This window comes from Spermophilus citellus (assembly GCF_964194105.1).
Source record: "Spermophilus citellus genome assembly, chromosome: 1".
NCBI classification, from domain to species: Eukaryota; Metazoa; Chordata; class Mammalia; order Rodentia; family Sciuridae; genus Spermophilus; species Spermophilus citellus.
Window position 1 is genome coordinate 233651971 of NC_138182.1, and position 24370 is coordinate 233676340.

Here is a 24370-nt window from a genome sequence, read left to right on the forward strand (position 1 = left end):
AATGTTTCCTTGTTCCAGATATTATGATGCTCATTTTTTATTGTTTTTAAACCTGAGTATTTAAAATTAACTTGATAAATTTGCTCTTGAATCTGGGTTAGAAAATATGGAAAAGAAGTGTGCATCATCATATTTTACAGTTTGTAACTGAACTATTATAGGAGGTGTCTATCAATGAAATAAATAAAGTCAGAAAAGATTGATAAGCCTGGCCTTCATTCTTTACCCAAGAATAGTTTTAAAAATACAGCAATATTTCCTCTACTGGGCTAAATTCATAAGAAAATAAAATGTGAGAGTCTTAAAATGGCATTTTTTTAAAGGCTCAGAAATTCACAGCAACAGTGACCCTGGATAAAATCTCCATGCTTCCTAAATGAAAATCAACTCCAAAATTGAAGAGGAAGACTCCCAGATGGTAAACAGCCAATTTGAATCTTCATAACCAATACAGAGTTCTGTTTACCTGAATAAATGTTTAAGAAGATGATCACTCACGTCATAATCTAAATTAATACTTTTTGAAGAGTGTGGAGGGAATTCCAGCTGGAAGTTCATGCAAAATGAACCAGAGGTCTCCTGTGATAATCTCCTGTCACGGTTTATGGTTTGTCAAAAAATAACATGCTTTGGGGTTTGTGTATTTTTTTTTTCAAAGCACAGAAACCAGATTCATCTGTCCTTTAGCCACCCACTTCATTATTAGATTCTCTTCATTTTTATAAATCTGGCAGGATTAAGAGGCTATGGTTTCTGTCATGTTTTAATGCATGCTGTAATGAGATTTGCATTTTTCTTATTAAAGTAATTAAATGCATTCCCCCCACCTTTTTTAGAGGTCTGTTTGTTTATTTTTAGAGGATTCTTTCTCCCACATGGAATAGTAGTACTGTCATGAATTAATATTCACTGGACAAGAGGCTTCCTGGGACAGTTAGTTTTCATGTTTTCTTTACAGTACTTAAAATGAGAAACTAAAAGAAGTTGAAATTAAGGGAAGATTATGGTGTGGAGTCGTTAAGATCATTGGGGATTGTGGGGTTTTGTTTGTTTGTTGTTGCTTTTGTTTTTTGTAGCTGGAGATGGAGTTTCACTATGTTTACCCAGACTGGCCAGTAACTTGCAATTCTCTTGCCTTAGCCTCCAAAGTCACTGGGATTATAGGAGTGAACCACTGTGACGAGCTGCGATGATGTCTTCATTATTCTTATATCATCCCCACAGCGGGAAACATATAGACATTTAACATATGATGGGAAATGACTAAACTAATGAAAGAACAAACATTTCTTTTTGGCTTGAGGCTTAATGAAATCTTAATTATACAGAATTTAGATAATGCTGCAAACATATCCTTTCCTCTGGATTCTTCAATAGAAAATGTATCACATGCTGACAAAGAGCAGTGAGCATATTGTAAGTTTTGCTGATTAGTAATATAGGTAGGAACAAATGCAGTTTTTAATTTACTTATATGAATTTATTAAGTGCTACTTTAATCTCCTTCAGAATATACCCAGGAATCTGAGGAAATTTTAGCAAATATCTAAGACATTCAGATAATAAACCAAATTTATCCTGAACATTCAGAGACCAGACTCAAGGGGCATTTTTCTTTCACTGTGTTCTTCCTGGACAGAGAAGGACAAGTTAAGTATGTGAATTTAACAGGGTGAAGTACACTAATTGCACCTGTAGAATAGGAGGACATGGCTGAGTATACTCCTCTGACAGGGTTATACCATTGTAGAAGACGACCCCTGCAAAGGCTGAATATTAGATCCTTCAGAACAATAATACTTCCTCTTGACTCACTGCCCAAAAGGAGATGTATCTCTTTAATATCCCACGTCCCATTATAAACATGATCACAAGAGAAAACAAAATCCCCTATGATCCACGTATTTTTTTTTCTTCCCTCAGCGGGGATTACTACACTGCTGGCTTAATGCTCCCAAATATAGAAGCATCTCAGAGCTTACACTTTGTGGTCCCAAGAAAGCCATTTTTAGAAAAACTATTCAATATGGACAACAAAAAAAGTTGCACTATGACACAGATTAGTGAAACCTCTATCATTTAAGCTCAGATAATTCAGTAATAACCTGTTGACCACCAATCATGTACAAGGCATGTACTAGTGATGAAAGAAAAGAGAGAAAGTATAATTTCCTGACCTCACTGGGATATCTCCACTTGATGAAGGACCAAAAAAGGGACTTCAAATTCCAAAGTAAGGTGGAATTCTTCAGTAAGGCCTTATGTGACAACCAGTGGGACCTCAAGAGCAGGAGGGAAGGGGGAGGGGGAGGGGACTGGAAATGGAATTCTCCATATTACATGTATCACTCACAAGAAGTTCTTACCTCCGTGCAAATGAAAAATGGGCTGAGGCACTGGGGGAGAAATTTCTTGGACTATCTTGAGGGCTATTTCCTAGAGAGAGAGAGAAAAGAGAAAACTTTACAAGATTTTGTTTTTGGTACCATTATCCACATGTAGAATCTTCTTTCCTTAGTAATAAGTTCCTTTACATTTTTGTAAAATGTCCTTTCCCCTTATAATATACTTTTGGTTTTACCTGGAGTATGTTTTGGAGGAGCAGTGCCTGAGTTCCAGCAGAGCTTTCCATGTGTGCAAGATAAATGAATACACATAGTCACCCATATCACCAACTGCAGTCTTCCACACATTTAATAATCTAAAGATTTTGGCCCTATAGACTAGTGAATATCTAAATGTCTGGGTTGTAACCCTCTAGATGCTAACATTTCAAAGAGCAGAATGGGCAGGTACACGTTTCAATTTGGAGGTACTTCTATTTGGGAAGACCACCTTAGTAAAATGTCTGAGTTCTTGAAAGCAAATGCTCAAAGTACGCATTTGAAATGTGTGTGTATCAGGCCTAGCTATAAAATACTAGGAAGAATCCAGCCCCCTGGATGTATTTCTAAAATGACCCAGATCTATCCTAGCATCGCTAGAGGGGTCCAGCAGGATTATTCCTTGTCAATATTTTCTTCAACAATCTCTCTGCTCCTAAGCAGCTGGAGCATGACTGGCCAGGTGGCCTCTAAAAGCCATAGCCACACAGAGACTGGCAGCACATATCTTCCCAAGTCCTTTGGAGGCAGAGGGGAGCACTGATTGCTCACTAGAAGGAGGGCAGCTCCTTTGGGGCTTGTTACTTTCTCTATTAGCCCACTCAGCCTGCTACTGATCATTGAGAAAGCTTGGCAGGCAGCTGGCAAGGGCAAGTTCAGGATACTCCAGACCACCCTGTTTCTCTCTGCATGTTTAATTAGATTGATGGAACTGACTGAGGACCGCCTGGGACTAGAGTTGATTTCAGTGAGGAGGTGAGGAAAGGCTACAAAGTTAGCCTGTATATTCTTGAAAAATGACTGATAAATCTGGAAATATGTTCCATCCCCCATCAGCAAGTCCAGTTGCCACAGCACTGGTTTCTTAGTGAAATGAAAATTGTAATTAGGTGTAAGGAACACAGGATTTCACATTAAAGTCAGTACCTGACTGTAAAGGAAAACAACCTATTACCAGTGTGCAGAAAGAATAGACTAACACATTGAGGAGGCTAAGTTTATGGTTACCTTGAGGACTTCTGGACTAGCTGCATCTCTACTGAAATTTTTCAATTAACTTAGGGTTGCAAATTTTATAGTGATGTCTTCAACAGATGCCATTAACTTTATGACAGATACTACAATCAAAGCTATTCAATGGGGGAAGTGCTGAGATACCCATTTCTTTATGGATAGAGAATCAAGAAACATTTTTCCCCCTACTGCAATAAAATTTATTATGTCTTCCCATCTGGTGTTCCTTGGACCCTTAGAGAAATGGATTTTGCTTTTGCCATCTATTAATCCAGGATTCATTTTGTCCATTAACCTACACTGCTAAATTAAGTTATTTTGACTCCTCTCAACAGCTTTCATTCCTCCCCCCTTAACTTAGCTTTTTACTCTCTATATTCCATAAAAGATCTCAATAATTTCAAGATAGCTAAAAAGTTTTGCTTCCTATGGGGAATAGTCTAATGCCAGAAATCTTTGAATAGATTTTTTTTTATTTGAGAGAAATATTCACTTTGCTCATACACCATATAGAGCAAATTACCAGTAAATTATTAGGAGTAACAAAACTACTACTTGTTTGAAGCCAAGATATTTTGAGAACAGACCTGGCTACCTCATTCACTTAGAATGAAATATAAGACCAAGAAAAACTGGCTGCAAATTCTTAGCTTGTGTTCTTTGTAAAGAAAATACCACCATCACTGGAGATTTGAATGTAATCAATTAGAGAGATCATTAAATATTTTTACAAATCTGGAGAAAGAAGAAACAAGGAATTAATTTACAATCTTTTTTACTTCTAGAGATTTTTAGTCAGTGGTTCCCAGAAAACCATGTAACATTTTACAGTACACGGTAACCCATCCCATTGAAGATGGATGGGCAGAGAGATGGATATAAATGCAGCACAATTAAAAAAAAAAACAGGAGGAGGAAAAAGAAAAGATGGCTTTCATTAACCATCTCTCATATTCTGATTTTGCCTTAACATCTTGGGCTTCCTTTCCTGGTGTATTGATTGAATCTTTTCCTCTTACCTACTTAAAAAAAAATTTCGCTACTATTTAACTTTTCTTATTTAAAACTAAATAGGGAGGGGGGATAGGAAGGGTAGCAGAATACAATAGACACTAATATGGCCCTATGTATAAATGTGGCTGTATAACCAATATGATCTGCAATCTGTACACGTGGAAAAATAAGATTATGTACCCCATTTGAATCAAATGTATGATATGTCAAGATCATTGTAATGTTTTGAGCAACTAATAAAAAAATTTAAAAATCAATCAATCAATCAATTACATAATTTAACCCATTAATTTTATTTTCTATATTCTCCTTCTATAATCTGTTTTCTGAATTCACTTCTAATAACCAATGCATTATTAGGTATATTTCGTTAGCTTTAGCTCTATAAACATATCCATCTAAAAGATATCAAAAGCCAAACATAAGAAAAGTTATCTTCTTTGGGCTGGGGATGTGGCTCAAGCGGTAGCGCGCTCGCCTGGCATGCGTGCGGCCTGGGTTCGATCCTCAGCACCACATACCAACAAAGATGTTGTGTCCCCCGAGAACTAAAAAAAATAAATAAATATTAAAAATTCTCTCTCTCTCTCTCCTCTCTCACTCTCTCTTTAAAAAAAAAAAGAAAAGAAAAGAAAAGTTATCTTCCTCTATGTATGATTTGCAAAGTTTTCTCTCATTGCAGAGGAATAATTTTCTATCCAAAATTTTTAGGCCTAATGTCTACACCTATATATTGTATATGATCTGAAAAACCTCCCTCACTATGGAGAAATCCTTGGTTTCCAGTTCATTGCTATAAAATCTAAAGTTTTAGTGTCTTCTCCATTATATAAATGTTACATACATATCTAATTCTACTACTGCTATAGAACCAAACCCAAATTCCCACATCTTCAACTTCAAGTTGCAGACCTATCTGTATGATCTTAATAATACAGATCATTCTTTTTCTCAGGATTGAAAAGCTAAGCTGAAATGAAAATATGCATAGCATACATAGAGGCATGTGTTGCTTAAGGACTAGACACATTCCGAGATGTGTTGCTAGGCAATTTCATCATCCTGTGAACATTACAGGATGTACTTAAACACATGAGGGGGTATCCACATCACCAGGTCATAAAATCTTATGAGTCCACTGTCAATGTTTTGGTAGTACAGTCAATAGGATTTGCTGAGAAATGGAGTTGGGTAGAATGAAGGGGAAATAATGCTATGTAGTGCATAATTACATTATCAAGACTCTGCAGAGTCATGGATAGTACAGAAAATGATGTGGACTAGAGTACCTGATAATTCCTTATGGACAAGAGATTATAGCTCAATTTGAGAGCAGTTCAGCAAGTTTTAGATAAGGGGAGAAAGAGAAGGGGATTTCTGGGAGGTCACAAGCAACCTAAACAGTAGGGAGATAAAAGAGACAGGGTTACTGGATGAAGAAAATTCATACTGGTAAAGTGAATAAGATTTAAGCTATATTTATGCAGGAACTAGTGGGGTGACTTAAGAGATGTTTGAATGCAAGGGAGAGGTGACATAGGTTTTCACCTGGCATGAGTGGGGTAGACAAAGGAGCATCAGAAGAGAAGAAGCTAGATCAGGCAGGCCAGGCAAAGAGAAAGAATATTGTGGTGGGCAGACCAAGTGTGATGGGTGATGAATTAGAAATCAGTGATGAAAAAAGAGTATACACTACAAGTGAGTGGCATCTCCAATGCAGTGAACTGAGAGAACAGAATGACAAACCCAACAATCTGGAATCTAGAGAAAGCAAAGTTGTGGTGGTAAAAGAGGAAAGGGGTAAATGAGCCTTTTTGTGGACTTCTGTACCACATGTTACAAAAAATTGCATTTTTCTTAGGGAGAAATTATAAGACTAGCAAAATAGACACACAGAAGTCAATCTGGTGAAGTCTGCTCTTATTTGAAATAGAAATTGATTTCTGCTTGGTCTCTGAAAATTTAGTGACACTGTTTTGTTATACAATGATCAAAATGCTGCTAACAGAACAGATAAAATTATAAAGCATGCCATCTATATTGTTAATGTAGAGATGAGGGCCTGTCAGTTGCATACATGCACAGCGCTTCCCCAGGATGAGAGCAAGACGGATTGAAACCAGAGTCCTATACATGACCTTCACTCCTTACAGCACTGCTCTCTGAATTCATCCACCCATCTGCAAAGCAATACCTGAGAGACTCTCAAATGAAAACTGGTGCCAGTTAATTCTCTGCCCATATGTGCAGCACTTGCTTATAACTCAAATCCTGCTGCTCCGGGGATTTGCTGGCTCTTGGATGTTTGAGTGCTAGGATACTTCATAGACTGCTGGTATCACAGTTGATGTTTCTGACCTGGTAAAGTAAGCTTTAATAGTGGTCAGGTATTACTTAAGTAATTAACTTCATGATCCCCATGGGCAACAGCATGGCTAATACACAACAGTGTATCAAAACCATATTCTACCTAATGGTGCTACACAGGGTGCCTCATTTCAGAGGCAGTTATTGTTAAGAAAGTGATTTCCAGATTAATTAAATTGTTTGATTGCTTTGTAATTAGGTTGGAGAAGTCCCGTGTCTTTGCCACAGTGAAGCAAGCTACAAATCTTTTTAAAAGGCATATGCTCTACTCACTATAGATTATTAATGTGCTTTTAATAGCTGTCTGTGGATGAGATAGTTTCTGATGCCTTGAGTTTCTATCAGGACTGAGGGAATCCAAGAATAATGATAATTACCATTTGAAACTCCTGGTGGATCAAACAGTAAGCCCCCATTTGAACCCTTGTTGTCATTACTTGGTAAGCCTCTTAAATTAATTGTGACATTTCATACCATAACAATCAGAGTAGTGTTTCTTACCGTTTTGTAGGAGATCCTCAGCAGCATATGGCCACTGTTCAAAATCCTTAAGAGCAAACTTAATCAAACCTAGGATCTCCTTGCAAAATGAATGCCAGCAGATGAAGAGGCTATTGAAACTCTTTTTTTAAAAATATTTATTTTTTAGTTCTAGGCGGACACAATATCTTTATTTTGTGTTTTTTCTTAATGTGGTGCTGAGAATTGAACCCAGTGCCTCACGCATGCTAGGTGAGCATGTTACCACTTGAGACACATCCCCAGCCGAGGCTACTGAAACTCTTGCACAGAAACTTCAAAGTGAACGAGCTTTGTAGAATCATGGTTCAAATCATGCTTGAGTCTATCCCAATGAACCCAGACAGGTGACGTGTAAAGAGAGCCAGACATCCTTTCACTTAGACACTTGTCTCAGAAGCTGGCTCCACTCCAAATATAATTGTAGAATATTAATTAAACGTGGGCAGCTGTTTAGACTCCGAGTAGCCAAGGAAAATCCTTGATTGGCTGTCAATGGCACTGTCCCTGGGTATAGTGTGAAGTGTTCACAGCAGGCCAATGAATAAAAGTAGACTAATACGATTGGGTTTTCAGGTAAAGAGAGAATTATACACAATGGATCAAGGCTTTCTTATAATGTGGGTTCTCTGAATCTCTTGGTTTTCCCTGTTTCTGTCTTACCGATACTTCTATATCCAGCTCCATTACTCCCTACTTGACTTATGCAGTCAACAAATATCTATTAAACATATATGGAGGGGAATGAGATGATAAAGACCCATCTGATTATTCTGTGGTCAATGGGACATAAGCAGGCAAGAATGGAAGAAGCAGGGAGATTACTTAGGAATCCATAGGCATATACAAAGGAGAGAAGATGATGGTTTGGAGGGGGTGGCTGCAGATCTCAGGGACATTTGGGCAGTAGAGCCAAAAGAATTTGCTAAAAAATGGGACTGAGTGGAATGGAGCAGGGAGCAAACAAAGAAGGCTTCTAGATTTTAGGACTAAGTGAATGGACAGATGGCAACATTAAAGGAGGAGCGGAAGACTGGGGTTTGGTTTGGGGGTGTGAGAAAAGAGCAAAACTTGATATCTCAATAGGTTGCAGTCTGTCTGTCTTAGGGGGCTCTATCTCAAATATTTTTAAATACATTAAAATGTTCTCATATTGCCAGACATATTGCTGTAATCCCAGCAGCTCAGGAGGCTGAGGCAAGGTAGCTCACAAGTTCAAAGCCAGCCTCAGCATCTTATTGAGGTCCTAACTTAGTAAGGGCTAGGAATATGACTCAGTGTTTAAGTGCCCTGGGTTCAGTCCCCAATACCATTAATTAATTAATTAAGGTGCTCACATTCCACATTATTACAATTTTATATAATAACATTACATTTAGTTGCAGTTCTCATAGGTAATATTTATATTACCTAAACACTTAAAAATTCTGTTAGTTTTCTATTTATATTTTAGAGCAAATAATGTTTTATTTTCCCCACTTCAAAGTATTTAGTGCCTAATAAACTGAATGGCAATAGTGCTAGGAAAGATTTGTAGGGAAGAAGATTTTTGTAGGCTAAATATTAAAGTTTGAATAATAATTTCAATTTTTCTGTCTCCTGTCACCACAGGTAAAAGTGAATGGCATATAATGATATGCATATTATATTCCATTTCTCTCTTCTCACTAATTTACAATTCTAAATGCCAATAAGGGATAAACCCTGGTTACATGTGTAGATACACAAAAAGTGTATTTTGAGTTATCAGTGCCTAACCTAGTCCCTGTTGCATAGTAAACTAGAAACACATTGGTTTTTTTTTCCTAATGCAATAATTAAGAATTAAGTTCTTTACTCACAGAGCTTTGAGTTACTGGCTAGAAGAGATTAAATAGGTGAGCATGATGCAAAGAGCTAAAAATCTGCTGACAGAAGCAGATATGCATATCACCAACTTCAGACTCATCTTGCAAAACCAATTCTGAATCCTTACTCATGTGAAAAAAGAAATTTTCCTAAACCAAAGCTCTTAAATGTATCAAAATAACTTAAAAACAACCTTTCAATCATAATAGCATACATAAAATGTATTGTTTCACAAGAGCCTAATAAGCGTACCTGTAATGTTTTCTAAGGAATGACTGATGAGGTTATATGATGGAAAACACGTAGGAAGTGGGAGAGAGATACACTAAAGGGTCAATTTCTGTGTCGTGAGACTCTCACGGATGTCTATTGTCTCAGTTTCATGAAGCCATTCCCCTGGAATTTGTGTACTGTATTGAAATGCAGTGGCACTGACACGAATCCCTTGGAGATGTGTTATAATGGGTTCTTGAGAATGTTTTAGCTTTTCATTGACCCTTCCTTATTACTCTGAATTGATGTCACATCTCAAGGTGATCCTGAGTAAAGACTGGTGAATGTCAAGAGTAATGAAGAAAGTTGATTTTTAGTTGTATGTTTTCCTCCCATCTACAGTAATTCATTTTCCCAGCAGCAGATGAGAGATTACTTTTACCCTTTATTGAAAGTTACTGAGTAGCACAGCACTGTAAGGTCAGGGAAGGGGAGGTAGGAACACAGCCACTATAACAGATCTTCCTAAGTTGCATGTGATTATATGAAACTTGATTCATTCTATTACTCTCAGATCATTAATTAGTCTCTGAACCTGAATAGTTAAAGAATGTAACAACTTGTAGATGTTATTATTTTTTTTTCTGTTTTACACAACGGGATTTCAATTCCTTAACATAATTAGATACAAAGAATATCCCTTTTTACCTAGAAGAGTGGGGGATGTTATCAGGAAATTGGTTCTTCTTAGACTGCTTCAATTGCTGAATAATTCCATTTCAGGGAGGAAGAATTTAAATAAAATGCTGCATTATCCATATGACTTCCTAAATGTAATCTAAAGGTATTTTCTATGATAAATCTCTTCCTGTCAACTCCTTAGTTAAAAAGTAAATACTAAATTTAAGGTGGTCCTACTTAAATTGTAAATGCTCCTTTGGCCTCTAGTATAAAGGAAATTTATTTGAAAGAAGCAAGCTATATATGAGGGGGGTTTTCCTTTAAATAATCATTTTTTCAGTTTCTAAATCCAGAAACCTGTTCAGGCTTAAAATAATCAAAGACATTCAATCCCTACTGCTTCATAATGAAATAATAAGTAATGAGCCAAGAATCTGACCAATTAAAATTCTGAGGTTCAGCTCCCACAAACCATGCAGGAGATCTTGGAAATCCCTGGCTCTGAGGCTCTTTCTCCTCTTACATTTTTCTCATACTCTTTCCTTACATTCTCTTAGATCAAAAACAGTTCTCAACCTAGACTGTGTGAAAATCAACTGGGCAGCTATAAAAATGCTTATGTTCAGTCTCTGCCTGAACCCTTTAAAGGAAGGGACATTACTGGGCAGAGTTGAGAACCACAGTGTTAGAACCTCCTTGTGTCCTGTAAATCATATTCTGAACTTGCACTTGCCCCTTATAGTACTTAATAATGAAGTCTTGGAATTTTCTTTTGCTTGCCCATTTCTTCCTAAATTCAATTTCCCACACTCCTTGTCTCAGGCACACAAACTTAATGTCCCTTTTATACATTTCCCTGATGTCTCACACACATTTTAGTATTCTGAACTTCCTTTACCATCAACTCAAATAAATAATATCCTACCACGCCAACACTACAAAATCCTACCTGACCACAGGTATCCTCTGGGGTTATATCAAGGTATAGCATTCCCCATGAATAAGGGACAATCATTCAAAGACCCCCAGTGAATGCCTGAAGCCACAAATAGTAACAAAACCTACACACACATACTTTTTTCCTATACATACATAACTCATGATAAAGTTTACTTTATAAATTAGGCACAATAAGAGATTACCAATAACTTTTATCTCAGCAGCATATATATTTTTTTCCTTATTAAGTAGAGAACTTTCATCTTTTCACTTAACGAAAAGTCTTTATGGCTTTTCTTTGGCTTATCTGGATTGCTGGCATCACTACTCCAGTGCTTTGGGGCTATTGTTAAGTAAGATAAGCTTTAAACACAAGCACTGTGACACTGTAGACAATCTAAAATATGAGATGGTCACTAAGTGCCTAATGGGTGGCTGTATATACAGTGTGAATACAGGTAGCATATACAATGTGCATATGCTCAACAATGGGGTGGTCCATATCTTTGGCAGGTTGGAGCAGGACAGGTGGAGATTTCATCATGTTATTCAGAACATTGATTTAAAACATATAAATTGTTACTTCATGAATTTCCATTTAATATTTTTGGACTGAAGTTGAACATAGATAACCAAAACCATGGAAAACAAAAACCTGGGATGAAAAAAGGGATACTATTATACAAAACTTCCCACACATAAGTCCTTTTGCTGCTTTCTTCTGAACTCAGTCATTTCCACAGTTTCTCCCTTCCTCTACAATAGGAACATCCACCATACCCCCAAGCTAAACTGTGTATCTCAGTATGTTTCTCGGTTAATATTTGAAATTTCTTTAAAAGCATAACACAGACAGGAAAACATTCATTAGCCATAATCTTGCTTACATTTTCTCTATCAACTTTAATCATCTGTCTGTTCAAATCAGTTTTCATTATAATCAGTACATAACAATACATGAATAAAATATTTAACTTAGATTTGTGCATTTCATGCTTTCATTTCTTAATAGGCAGAATGCCTATGATTGGATCCATGCAATACTAGAACATTTAAAACTATCAGGTAAGTTAAAATCAAGTCATTGAGACTCAATTCAACAAGTAATTATCAGAAGCAAAATTAAGATCAATTACTTTAATATCTGTATTCATTCCTTTCTGCAGAAAATACACATATACAAGGTTGTGTCCATCCAGGTCTCCATTCTGATTATGTTCTCTATGTGCCTTGTCCATGACAGTTTTAGTAAATAATCCCCAAGTAACTCATGGGTGTTGTGAGGGAATCTTGTTTCAAACCACACACAATTCTGAAATTCTGTATGCACAAATGTCAATCTTTGGAGAAACATTATCTTATGGAGTTCACATCAAATCCTTCAGATATTTGGGGGTATATGGAGGTAGAGAAAACAGTTGTGATTACTCTTCAAGAGCATGATAGGATCTTTAAGGTCTTTTTCAAGGGAAACACTAGGTGCATATTTGGGGATTCTAAATATTTGGCAGCATTTATCAAAAGTCAATATATGATGAATACTCTCTAGGCCTAGAGTCAAAGACAAATGATAGCTGAGGCTTTTTTTCAAGTGATGTTGATGGTGACAATGAGTGAAGGGGGACACTGACAATTCCCGAGAGAGTGTGTAAGCCACAGATTTGTATTCTAAATACTCCAGGAATCAGATACAGCCTATGACTGTGGGTGTCAGGTGAGGTATCCCTGTAAGGTAGGTAGTACAAAGGAAAGTACGGCTGCATTTTCTTCCTTTCTGGCTACTGTATGGCAGACCTTTAGCAGCCTTGACGAAAGAAGGATGAATCAGATCATCCCCTGACCATGAGGATCTCACACACCAGGCAGAGAAGAGAGACCCAACAGATCACAATGGGCTTCTGTGCTCCTGGCAGAATGTGTAAACAGAGGAAGCCTTGAATTCAAAAGGGAGAACCATGGTGGCTTCACTCAATCTGAGTTCTAAAGGAAAGTACTAGAAATAGAAGTAAAAGGAAAGGATATTTTGAGGCAGAGGAACCTGAATTAGCAAAGGGACAGTCCCAGAAGTGAGCATCACATTTACATATACTTTGATTTTTACTATAAAAACAATTATATGTACATGGAAAAGAAAATTCAAACAATCCAAGTAGGTTTACAATAAAAAATAAAAATCTCCCTTAACCTTTGGTTTTCTTATTTGTTAAAACGTATGTGTGTGCTGGGTATTGAACCCAGGGCCCTGTGCATGCTAAGCACATGCTCTACCAATGATCTACACTTCCAGCCCCTCATTCAAACACTTTTGTGTCACGCTCTATTCTAAACTTTGAGTCACCATTCATTCTTCTATTATTCGGATGTAACTTCTTTGTGAAGGGTTATGTACTTGCCCAGAAACACACATCTACACGCCAGCATGTATTTCATATATAATGCTCCCAAAAACTATTGTGACACATATGAGGCTCTATATTTAGACAACATATAAAATTCTATACTTGTTTTTTCTTAATTACTTATCAGAAATTTTTAAAATTAGTTCCACCTAAATCTCCACCATCCATTAGCACCAAATGACATTCTAATAGAGAATGCACCATAATTTAATCTTATTAATATGTATTTATACTGACATTATTGTTTTAATGATTTAATATGTATATTCTGAATATGTATATGATTATATCCAAGAGGTATGTTCCTAGAAGTAGAACTGTTTGTTAACAGCATGGGTATATTTTTGACTTTGATCTCTATAGTCAAATTGTTCTCCCAACACACTAGTTTTCATTCTGGCTGGTGGCATATAGGATGCTATCTCCCTTCAACCTAGAAAATACTAATTTTTTCCCCAGATCTTGGTAACTTGACAGATGGCATCACATTATTTGATACACATCTCTTTATTTTCAGTTTTCCTGAGATATAATTACCAAAATTGTATATATTTAAATGATTTTTGACATAAAAATGTTATGAAATGATTACCCACAGTCAATTAACACATCTCTCATCTCACATGTTTTATTTATTTATTTTTTAACTTTTTGCAGTACTAGGGATTGAACCCAGTGCCTCACACAGGCAAGCACTCTACCACTGAGCCACAACCCCAATTCCTTGTATTTTGAGACAGGGTCTCATCAAGTTTCCAAGGCTGGCCTCAAACTGTGATTTTCCCACTTTAGTATCCTGAATAGCCAGAATTACAGGCATGTGCTACCATGTCAGGCTTCACGTAAAATTTTGTGTGATGATTTTGAGTGAAGTTGGACAAGTTTAAAACACTGACCTTTTGTGTTATTTTTTTTTAATATAAACTACTTGGTTCACACATATTCCAGTGAAATTTCTTGTTAATATTTTTTATATTGAGGCAATTATTGCAGATGTTTTTCCCCATTTGTTTATTTTATGTCATTGATTGTAACTTTTCTGTGGAAAAGTTTTTTATTAAACTTACCAACCATTTTCCTTTATGGCTGTTATGTTTTGTACCTTATTCAGAAAGGTCTTCTTTACTTGCAAATTACTTTCTGAATGTATCCATGTTGTCTTCTAGTACTTTTATGGTTTCTTTGAAAAAAACATGTGAGTTTTGTGTGTATGGGTGTGTGTATGTGTAGCAATGTAGGGTTTACGTGTATAAAGAAGTAAGGTAGCAGCCCAATTTTCCACTTTCCAAAATAATCAATTTTTTGACTTACGACTATTTATCAGCTTGAAAAAATGTGAAGTTCCCCCAATGACTTAAACAAGGCACATTTAAAGAATGTGACTTGAAGCCATGGAGGTGAAGTTAGAGAACACCAAGGCAGGGCAGTGAATGGTGAGGGGCACAGATGGATGGAGATCAACTGCAACAGTTGGGGGCCAGCTGGAAATGTCCTTACAGGTGATAGTCCAGGGGATCTTCACCTGGATGTCACTCCTATTTTTATCCAGTACGCCAGGTGGTTCTTGGGCACATTATTAGAGTTTCAGAATCTGAGCTTTTGAACAATAATCTTAACCTTGACTTCACATTAAAACAACCTATAAATAGCTAGGGAATTCAGAAAACCCCAGAGCCAAAGCCATACAGCAAACCAATTAAATCAGAATAGAAGGGGCATCATCAGTCATTTTTGAAGCTTCCCAGGTGATTCCAGCATGCATTCAAGTTTCAGAAACACTACTCTAGATTCTGCTTCAAAGCTGGGCATGGTGGCACATGCTTGTAATCTCAGCATCTTGGGAGACTGAGGCAGGAAGATTGCAAGTTCAAAGCCAGCCTTAGAAACTTAGTGAGGCCCTAAGCAACTCAGCAAGACCCTGTCTCTAAATAAAACACACAAAAAAGGACTGGGGATGTGGGTCAGTGGTTAAGGGTCCCTGAATTCAATCCCTAGTACCAAGAAAAAAACGATTCTGCTTCAAATATATAATATTTCTACTGCATGTATGTAAATATGTATTACATAATACATACATAATATAAATAAATACATATATAAAATTTTTAAACAGTTGAACAATTTTAGCTGTTTTGCCCTTACTATGTATCTAAATCCTGGGGTAGGGAGAGTATTTTAAATGATATATAGTGACACCAGGCTAGACATTTGAGATTTCTGATTTAATTGGTCTATGTATTGTTTAAGCTCCACAGGTGATTCTAATGTGCAATTAGGGTTTAGAACAGTGCACATATTCTCCTGCTGTAGAGTGCAGCAGATTCAACCTGAGGATTTGTTACCCACATACTGCTAGGCACAGCTACATTAGTGATTTAACTCTTAAGTCTGCACTGGAGCCTGAGAGTTTGCATTTTTTACTAGCCTGCTGCTGCTGCGCCTATTCTGGAGAGCATTTTGGGAACCATGATACTTGGTATGATGAACCATAGAATGTTTTATCTTGGAAGACAATAATAAAGGTCATGTTTTTTTTGAAGAGAGATTTGATAAAGGTGTGGCAGAAGAAGGGAAAGCATGCAGAAAGAAGCCCAGTTTCCCACTTCTTGCATAAGTCCTGAACCACTGGCTTTGGCACTGGGGGAGAGGGGCCAGCAAAATAGGAGGGGTGTGTAACCAAAGATAATGCTGAGGATTCCATTTGGGTCACTAGGCGGATGATGTTGCTAATCAGAGAGACAACAAACAGAACTGCTGATGATGAATTAGGTGTTGGACAACAGCTGGACTCACAGTGCTGTGGGACACATATGGAGAGAGTATCAGTAAACAGAAACACACTTCTGTGTTGAGGAGAAGTGTACAGGCCCAAGGTAAATTTGTGGGGAAAATCAGCACACACCACCTGGATTAGAGAATGCACATCACAAATAAAAAGTAACAGAGCTTGCAACTCAAGGGATTCCAACAATTAAAATAGATAAGGAAGCCAGGCACAGTGCTGCACAGCTCTAATGCCAGCAGCTCAAAGGTTGAGGCAGGAAGACTGCAAGTTCAAGGCTAGACTCAGTAATTTAGCAAGACCCTAAGCAACTTAGCAAGACCCTGCCAAATAAATAAGTAAGTAAGTAAGTAAATAAAGAAAGAAAGAAAGAAAGAAAGATGGGGATGCTTTTCTGATACAGCATCCCTGAGTTAATTCCTAGTACCAAAAAAAAAAAAAAAAAAAAAAAAAAAGGAAACAAAAGGTGCCAACAAAGACAGAAATACAGAAGCAAATATTTTAGGAAACAAGGGAAAAGAAACAGTCAAGAAACAGGAAGAAGAGTTCCTGGGTCAAATCCTGCAGGGTGCTCAGGATGAGTAATTTTTTTTTCCTAAACAAAGAACTCATTGGCCACTGGGAGATGATGATGGGGCTCTCACCATCATCAGCACAGGATGATGTCAAGCCTGACGATATCATGAATCTTGAGCAATGTTAGATCTGAATTAGTTTCCCAAGGGTACTAGAGCAGGAAGTATTGACTCCGTTCTTTCAAGACATGTGATAAAAGATGATGAAAAACATGTACATTTGTTTATTAATCTATAATTTAAAAAATAAGAAATTTCAAATGTCATAATAGTATGATTACAGTATGATTTTAAAACCCCCTATTAAAATGCACTATCTGGTAAAATATGGATGAAATAATTCCTTACATGAGTGATTAGTTCAGTAACTTCATGTTACCCAGCAACTGAAAAACAAAATTTCTACCTTTCTCCTACAGTTTAGAGGATTTATGAGCTTGATAACTTTATTTATAACATTAAAAATATTCAATTTTTATAAACATGTTAATTGTATAAATGAATTATATAAATGTATAAGTGAATGTGATATTTCAACACATACAGAGCATACGTATGAATGGCATTTTTAATTACATTTTTACTAAAAAGAAGGAAAATATTCCTTTAAATAGCTTTGCAATGTTTTCCAAGAGCAATTCATTTAGATTTTCCCCTGGAAAAAAAAATAGTAGACGTGACAAAAAAACACTACAACCTTCACTGAACTCCTCTACCCTCTAGCAGCCACAGTTTCAGGTGGATATGAGGTAGAAGACAGCAGCATACGCCCATCACCACCACGGGGCTGACTATGGCTAAATTGAACTGAGGGGATAACTTTATTATTGCTCCTAATACTGGAAAATGCTACACATAAAACTGTTTTAACTGCTTTAAACTGGAGGCAGATGGTAAGGGCAGAAGCAATATGCACATGGGATTTTTCTGCTGAAACATTTAAAACCCTTAGAAAAGGAACTGCTCACTTTTTAAAACAACTTTCAAAAACCTGATTGTAAATGTAACATGAGTATGGTAGAGGACTTGAAAAATAAATTATAAAGATGAAATGTTAATCTTATTAACGTATTTTCATAGCTTTCTTTAGCCTATTTTTGACAGTCTGTATGTATATATACAAACATTTTAAAATTAGATTATAAACTATATTTAGTTTTGGGTCCTGCTTTTTATAATTAGGCTGAACTTCAATTTTCTAAATATCATTAATTATTTTTCAAAATTATAATGATTATTTTTTTTATTTTCTGGTGTTGGGGATTGAATCTAGGGCTTCACACATGTTAAATGCACGTTTTTCCACTAAGCTAAGCCCCCAGCCCCAAAGGGATGATTTTTAATGGCCAACAAAATGATTTCATTGTACAGATGGACTACAATTTCACCAGCATTCTTCTTACTCTTTAATGTTTAGGGTTTTTCCAATGATGCATTATTATAAATATTTATTATAAATAATGATGCAATTAACATCCTGAAATATGTATTTCCAAGTACTTTTACTATTGTTTCTTTAAATTATGTTTCATGAGGTGCAAATAATAGTTTAAGTGATATGAACTAATTTTAAGGTGCTTGCTTCAAAGTATCAAGATACTCTCTGAAACTACTGTAAATTTACATTAATGTATGAAAACATCTCACTATACCATCACCAGAAATGAACAGTGCCATGTTTGCTTTTTAATATTTGCAAATCAAGAGAAAACTGGCATCTCATCATTTTGCTTTGCATCTATTTGACTAGTGAGAGGCTGAACTTTTCATCTGTTTACTTGTCATTTCTACTTCCTCTTTTGGGAGCTGTCTGTTCCTGTCCTTTGCCTGTTTATTTAGTGGGGCATTGGGGATTTTTTTTCCACACATTCATTTAGAGTTCCTTATAACTAACAATACTAATCTGTTGCCCATTTTATTTTTTGCTGATATTTCCTCAGTTGTTAGTGTTTTAATTTTGTATATGGCATTTTTAATAAACTCTTAATACATACGTATTCATAATCTTTTCCTTTCAGATACTTTCCCCACTTTTTCATTCTCAGAAGTTATTTCTCCATTCTAAATATATTAAATATTCAACTACTTTTTGCAGGGGGTGGGGTACTGGGGATTGAACCCAGGGGTGCTCTACCACTGTGCCACCTCTCCAACTCTATTTTTTATTTTGAGACAGGGTCTCACTAAGTTGCTTGGGGCCTAAGGTGCGAAGGATGGCCTCAAACTTGTGATCCTCCTGCCTCAGCCTCCCCAGTCACTGGAATTACAGATGTGTGGCAGCATGCCTAATCATCTATATGATAATTTTACTTTTGGGGGTTGAATTTATACAGGTAAATTCAAAGCTTTATAAACCTCATTTTAGTATGTAATATGTAGGAAGCGTATTTTAAACATTTTTCATATAGATCATTTAATAAACAAATAATATTGGGAAAATTGGCTATTTCTTCCTCAATGATTTGTGATGTTTACTTAAATCATCATCAATCCCTGTAAATTTTTATATTATGGGTGAAAACTCCTTAGACAACTGTCACTCCATCATACATATTAAAATCAGGTAGGTCAAGTTCAACTCACTGAATGTACTTAGCTAGTTGTATCTTTTCAAATTTTCTAGATGACCTCTGGAGTCATCACAACAAGTTACCACAATAATAAGCACTTGTCCTCTTTACGGTCACCCAGTATCTCCCAGGCAGCCTCCTTCTTTAAGACGAGTTTCCCATATCATGAGTCCAGCCTCCCTGTGGTTGATGCCATTACCCACTCTTCTGGCTTTCCCTGCAGTTAGAAGATGGGCTTTGCTTTGTCCAGTTAGGTCTAAACTCATTATTGGCTTGAAAGAAGACAGTATGAAGATGATTTGAGTGGCAAGAGGAGTGGGAGTGACATCCTCTTGAGGAGCACCAGTGCCAGTTTCTTTGGAATCCGAGGTCTTCAGCAGCAATAGCAAGGAGTTGCCCTCCATAGTGCCATGTTGCCATCTGGGTGGTTTGGTAGGCTACGTAGCTTCTAAGGCTCATGCTCTGGTACTCCTGAAAGTCTCGTGAGCTATCCAATTGTTCCTCTGCTTAAACTGGACACAGTATTTGGTGTTTGCAATGAAGAAGAGAGAGGTATGCACACCTGGAAACAAACACACACACACACACACACACACACACACACACACACTTGCATTCATGAAAATTGTGGCTGGAAATGAAATAATATTTAGTTTTGTCTTCAATGAACATGTCTTTCCATTATTCAAAATAGTTTAGTTTTCAAATAAAATCTCTTTCAAGTCTTCTAGCTACTTCAAAGCCTGAAATTTTCTGCCCCTTTGGGGATGTGGTAGAAGAAGGATATGGAAAAAGAGTAGTCTTGAATTCATTCCTTTCTTCCACAATCATTTCCAATTGGCCATAGTTGGTAATATGCAACAATATTAATTTCTACATATCCATCTTGTACACAATCTACTTCATTCATTATTAATTTATTGACTGAATTCTCCTGGATTTTCTAGGTTATTTATAGCATATGAATATAATAAATTTTAACATCTTTGAATAATACATTTTGTTTCTGTTTGTGTTTCTCAACTAAAAACAGCTTCTAGAATAAATTTAGATATTAATAAAGACAGATTTTAAAAGAATGTTTCTAGTATTTTACTAAAGTAAGATAATGACCATTAGTCTAAATTAGATGTCTTAGTACATAATGAAATTCTCCATTTGTTCTGATATTCTAAAGAATTTTAGTATAAATGAATGTTTAATTTTATCAAGTACTTTTTCACCATCTATTCAGATGAACATTTGACCCATGGCCATGATGTATTAATAGTATATATAATATTAAACTGATCAGCATTCTTGGGATAAAGCCCCATAGTTTAAAGCAAATAATTTTTCTACAGTTCTACTAAATGTTAACATTTGTATTTCAAAGTGTAGTAAGTTGATATTTTTCTGACCCTATGCTATACTGGCATTTCTTTTTATGTTCTTCTGTGACAGCATTGCTTTTTATCCAGGTAAGTAATTATCTTAAAATGTTTGAAAACCACAAATACATGCATGTAAATATGAATGCATATTTTACTTAATAAGTTCAAAAGGATTACAATTCTTGTTTCCTCCCTCACTCCCTAAAATCAAGGAACTTAGAACATATATGTCTGCCACACTTTTAATGTTCATCTTAGACTAACTATGAATTCTAAATCTACATTATTATTAGCAAATGATTATCTGTACTCTTCTAAGTCATCAGGTGTGTTTTTTATGTGAGTTTTTCAGGAAAGATAGATAGAAAGTAATTTCATATGTCCTCCCATGTATGGAGTCGTTTGTCACACCAGCACTACCTAGCAGTAGAAGGGAAAACATCCCAGCACGTATTTTATACTTTTATAAGTAATCAGGTTCGTTGTTTTTGTTCAGATAGTCTCAGATCTTAAAAGTGTTTTTCCTTTATTGCTCAAAATTTATAAAAGAGAGGACTATATAGGGCAGGGTTTTTTTCATTATTAATGCCCATTTTACTTTTTGCACAACTTGTGAAAGTATTCAATAGTCTTTTTTCATTTGTAGTATTGCTGATCATTGCTTTGATTCTATTTATTTGGTCCCCTGCCCAAAACATATATTATTAAAAATTAATAAATAAACCCCCAATTTATCTCATTTAACACCAAAAATTATAGTTTCTCAAATCTAGTAGAGAAAGATAATACTGTTGGAAGGCCATAAATGTCTCTGTCCAGCTCCAAAAGCATGTTTCTTCTGGTGGGAAGTAACTGCTAGACATTTTAGTTGCTGACACAGATATTAATTCTCTGCTGTCAGGGAATGCAGAACAGGAGGGTGACATCCATCTTATGTCTCCTGCCTACCTGGCTGTTGTTCTGATGTCTAGACACAAGTTGACTGCTGACATGAGATTCTGTGACATAAGATTTGTTTCATAAGTAAAAAGGGTAATTTCTCCTAAAGATGTGACCAATCATTGGAATCGTCCTAGGCTCTATTACTGTAGTTTTACAAGTCACAGGTTGTGACAGGCTGCTAACAGATATTTTAAAGGAAAGCATGAATTGCTAACAAATCACAACTTATGTGTCAATTGTTTACTGAGTTATGTTAGTAATAGTAACTTAAATTTAGACATTGTAACTAGCCATTTGCTAAGAAACACAGCATCAGGAAATGAAATGGTAAGTAGGATTCAAGGTCAGATAAGCACATTTTCATGGCAAAACTGGTTAAGGCCCCTCATATGAGCATTCATCATTTATGGCAACAGTAAGAAAAGAGGGATGAACTAAAGCAGACCCATAAAACCACAGATGAAGCAGGTGGTGATAAAGCTTATGTGCATTTTTTTGTACATTTCTTGATATTAAAAGTCTACCTGGTCGCCAGAGGAGGAGAAAAAAATTTGCATTTGACCCTTCTCTTTAGAAAATCAAAACTATCAAACAAAATGACCAGTGATAAATTTAAAACTCACATCTCCTACTGAAAAAATGACACAAAATTTCCAAATTGTGAACAAACCAATTCATTTATTATTTTTCTTTCAATTTCAAAGGATGTCAGACTGATCTCCAGCAAGCATTTTTTTTTAACTGATTACAGAACTTACTTGATTTCCTATACTTGGCCTATTTAAGATAATCTGTATCTCTAGATACTGAATCAGGGCACATTCTTTCTCTGAGGTGCCCTTTGTCTTGCTTTAAACTTTCATAACTAACTAAATAATTAAATTCAATGAATGGCTGGTCACTTGGACCTACCAAAGAATTCCAGAACATTCTAACATGTCCAAAAACAGGCTTTTAGGCCTACTTGTTCCAGCTTATAGATGTAATAACTACAAAGTGAGATGCATTACTACTCCATATAAACAAGGAATTCAATGGCTTTTCAAAGTGCCTGGGAGGCCCAGGCAACAGGACAACCTGTTTTCCCATTAAAAGTCCTTCCAAGTGGAACATTCATCCTCAGAATCTGATGAAATAAAGAAAGTGACCATATCCAGCACATGCTTAGGCATGCATTCCCTTAGGCATGCATTCCCATCTTATATCTGTGGGAGTCCAGTCTCAGTCTTACCCTCTTGCCCTTAATATTTTAAATGCCCAAAATATCATTTGTCATCAGCCCCTAAAATACTAAAAGCATACCTCCAACAAAGAATGCAAAGTCAATATAAATCCTGAGAACACAGGATGAAAAAATATTCTTTAAAACAAAAAAGAAACTAGAACTATGCAATTTTTCTATGCAGTCTTAGAAGAAATGTTTTAAATAATATTAGAATATATGCATTAAATAATAATTGTGCATATTAGAAAATCTATATTAATATGTGTATCATAGTCATATATTATATAGCCATAAATAGTGTATGTGTATCACAAATAAATACATATACACATATATTCATTCCAATCTTCTCTTTTAACAGAAAAGGAAATAAGGCCAAATAAAGATTAGAGAATTGTTCAAAAATCTTATTTGATTCTTGATTGTCAGCAAACTATGATAAAACTTGAAGAAAATTAACCTAAATATAACTTCTTTCAATCTATGGATAAAACGGTGAGGATAGACCATGTAATTCAGTGCTGGGCTTTTGTTCACCAACACCTGATACCTTTAGAGCACTTTAGAACATTCATGCTTTAGGGAAATTTTTAGGTGCCCCTGTATCAAAGGTACTCTACCAAGACAGCAGATGTTGCCATAAGAATCAGCAGCAGAATGGTTAGAGGAATGTGCTTGTCCTCAGTTCAGTGCTTCCCAGGTAGGTGCCAGGCCCTGCTGATCATCCTTAGTCAGGTGGAGCAGACCTGTTGGCTTACTACTATCCTACTTGTCTCCTGACCATTATTACATACCACAGCTATACAGTTCATCCCTAAAATTAGATTTTTTTCCCCTATTCTTAAAATATACCCTAAACGATAACCATAACAACAAAAACACCTGTACAATCTTTTTGGAAAAGTGAAGTCTACCCTATTCACCTACTTTTGGTGTGATGTCTAAGTTTTTTTTTTTTTTAATAGAATAATACAGAAGAAACATAATGATGCAAAGAGTAGATCAAAGCTCATTCTGGAGCTGGCTCAAGTCATCCTTGATCTCTCCAGAAGGCATCATCAGGGACAGATACCAAGGCCTTGCTAAGTGTACCAAAGCTTGAGTCCTGGGAAGCAGGGTTCTAGAGGTGGCAGCAACACCAGCAAGCCTGAACACTTGGCTGCACTGGGTCTTGGGTTCCTAGCCTGGTGTTCAAACATGTGTGCACAAGCAAAAGATTATTCTGAGCCCAAAATGTGCTGGGGGTGTAGCTCAATTGTAGCATGCTTGCCTAGCATGTGGGAGGTCCTAGGTTCAACTGCCAGCA

General features: G+C 36.2%; 1 protein-coding gene across 14 annotated transcripts in view; it reads right to left on the bottom strand.

The window, feature by feature from the left end:
* The window catches only part of MAST4 (microtubule associated serine/threonine kinase family member 4), a gene marked incomplete at its 5' end in the record, with an annotated part of 570488 nt that overhangs the window by 75520 nt on the left and 470598 nt on the right, over positions 1 to 24370 (bottom strand). For all 14 annotated transcript variants that reach the window (XM_081294782.1, XM_081294780.1, XM_081294779.1 and 11 more), the window contains one exon: positions 2367 to 2436. In XM_081294782.1, the coding sequence (XP_081150908.1) occupies positions 2367 to 2436 (70 nt within the window). The remainder of the gene's footprint in view (positions 1 to 2366; positions 2437 to 24370) is intronic.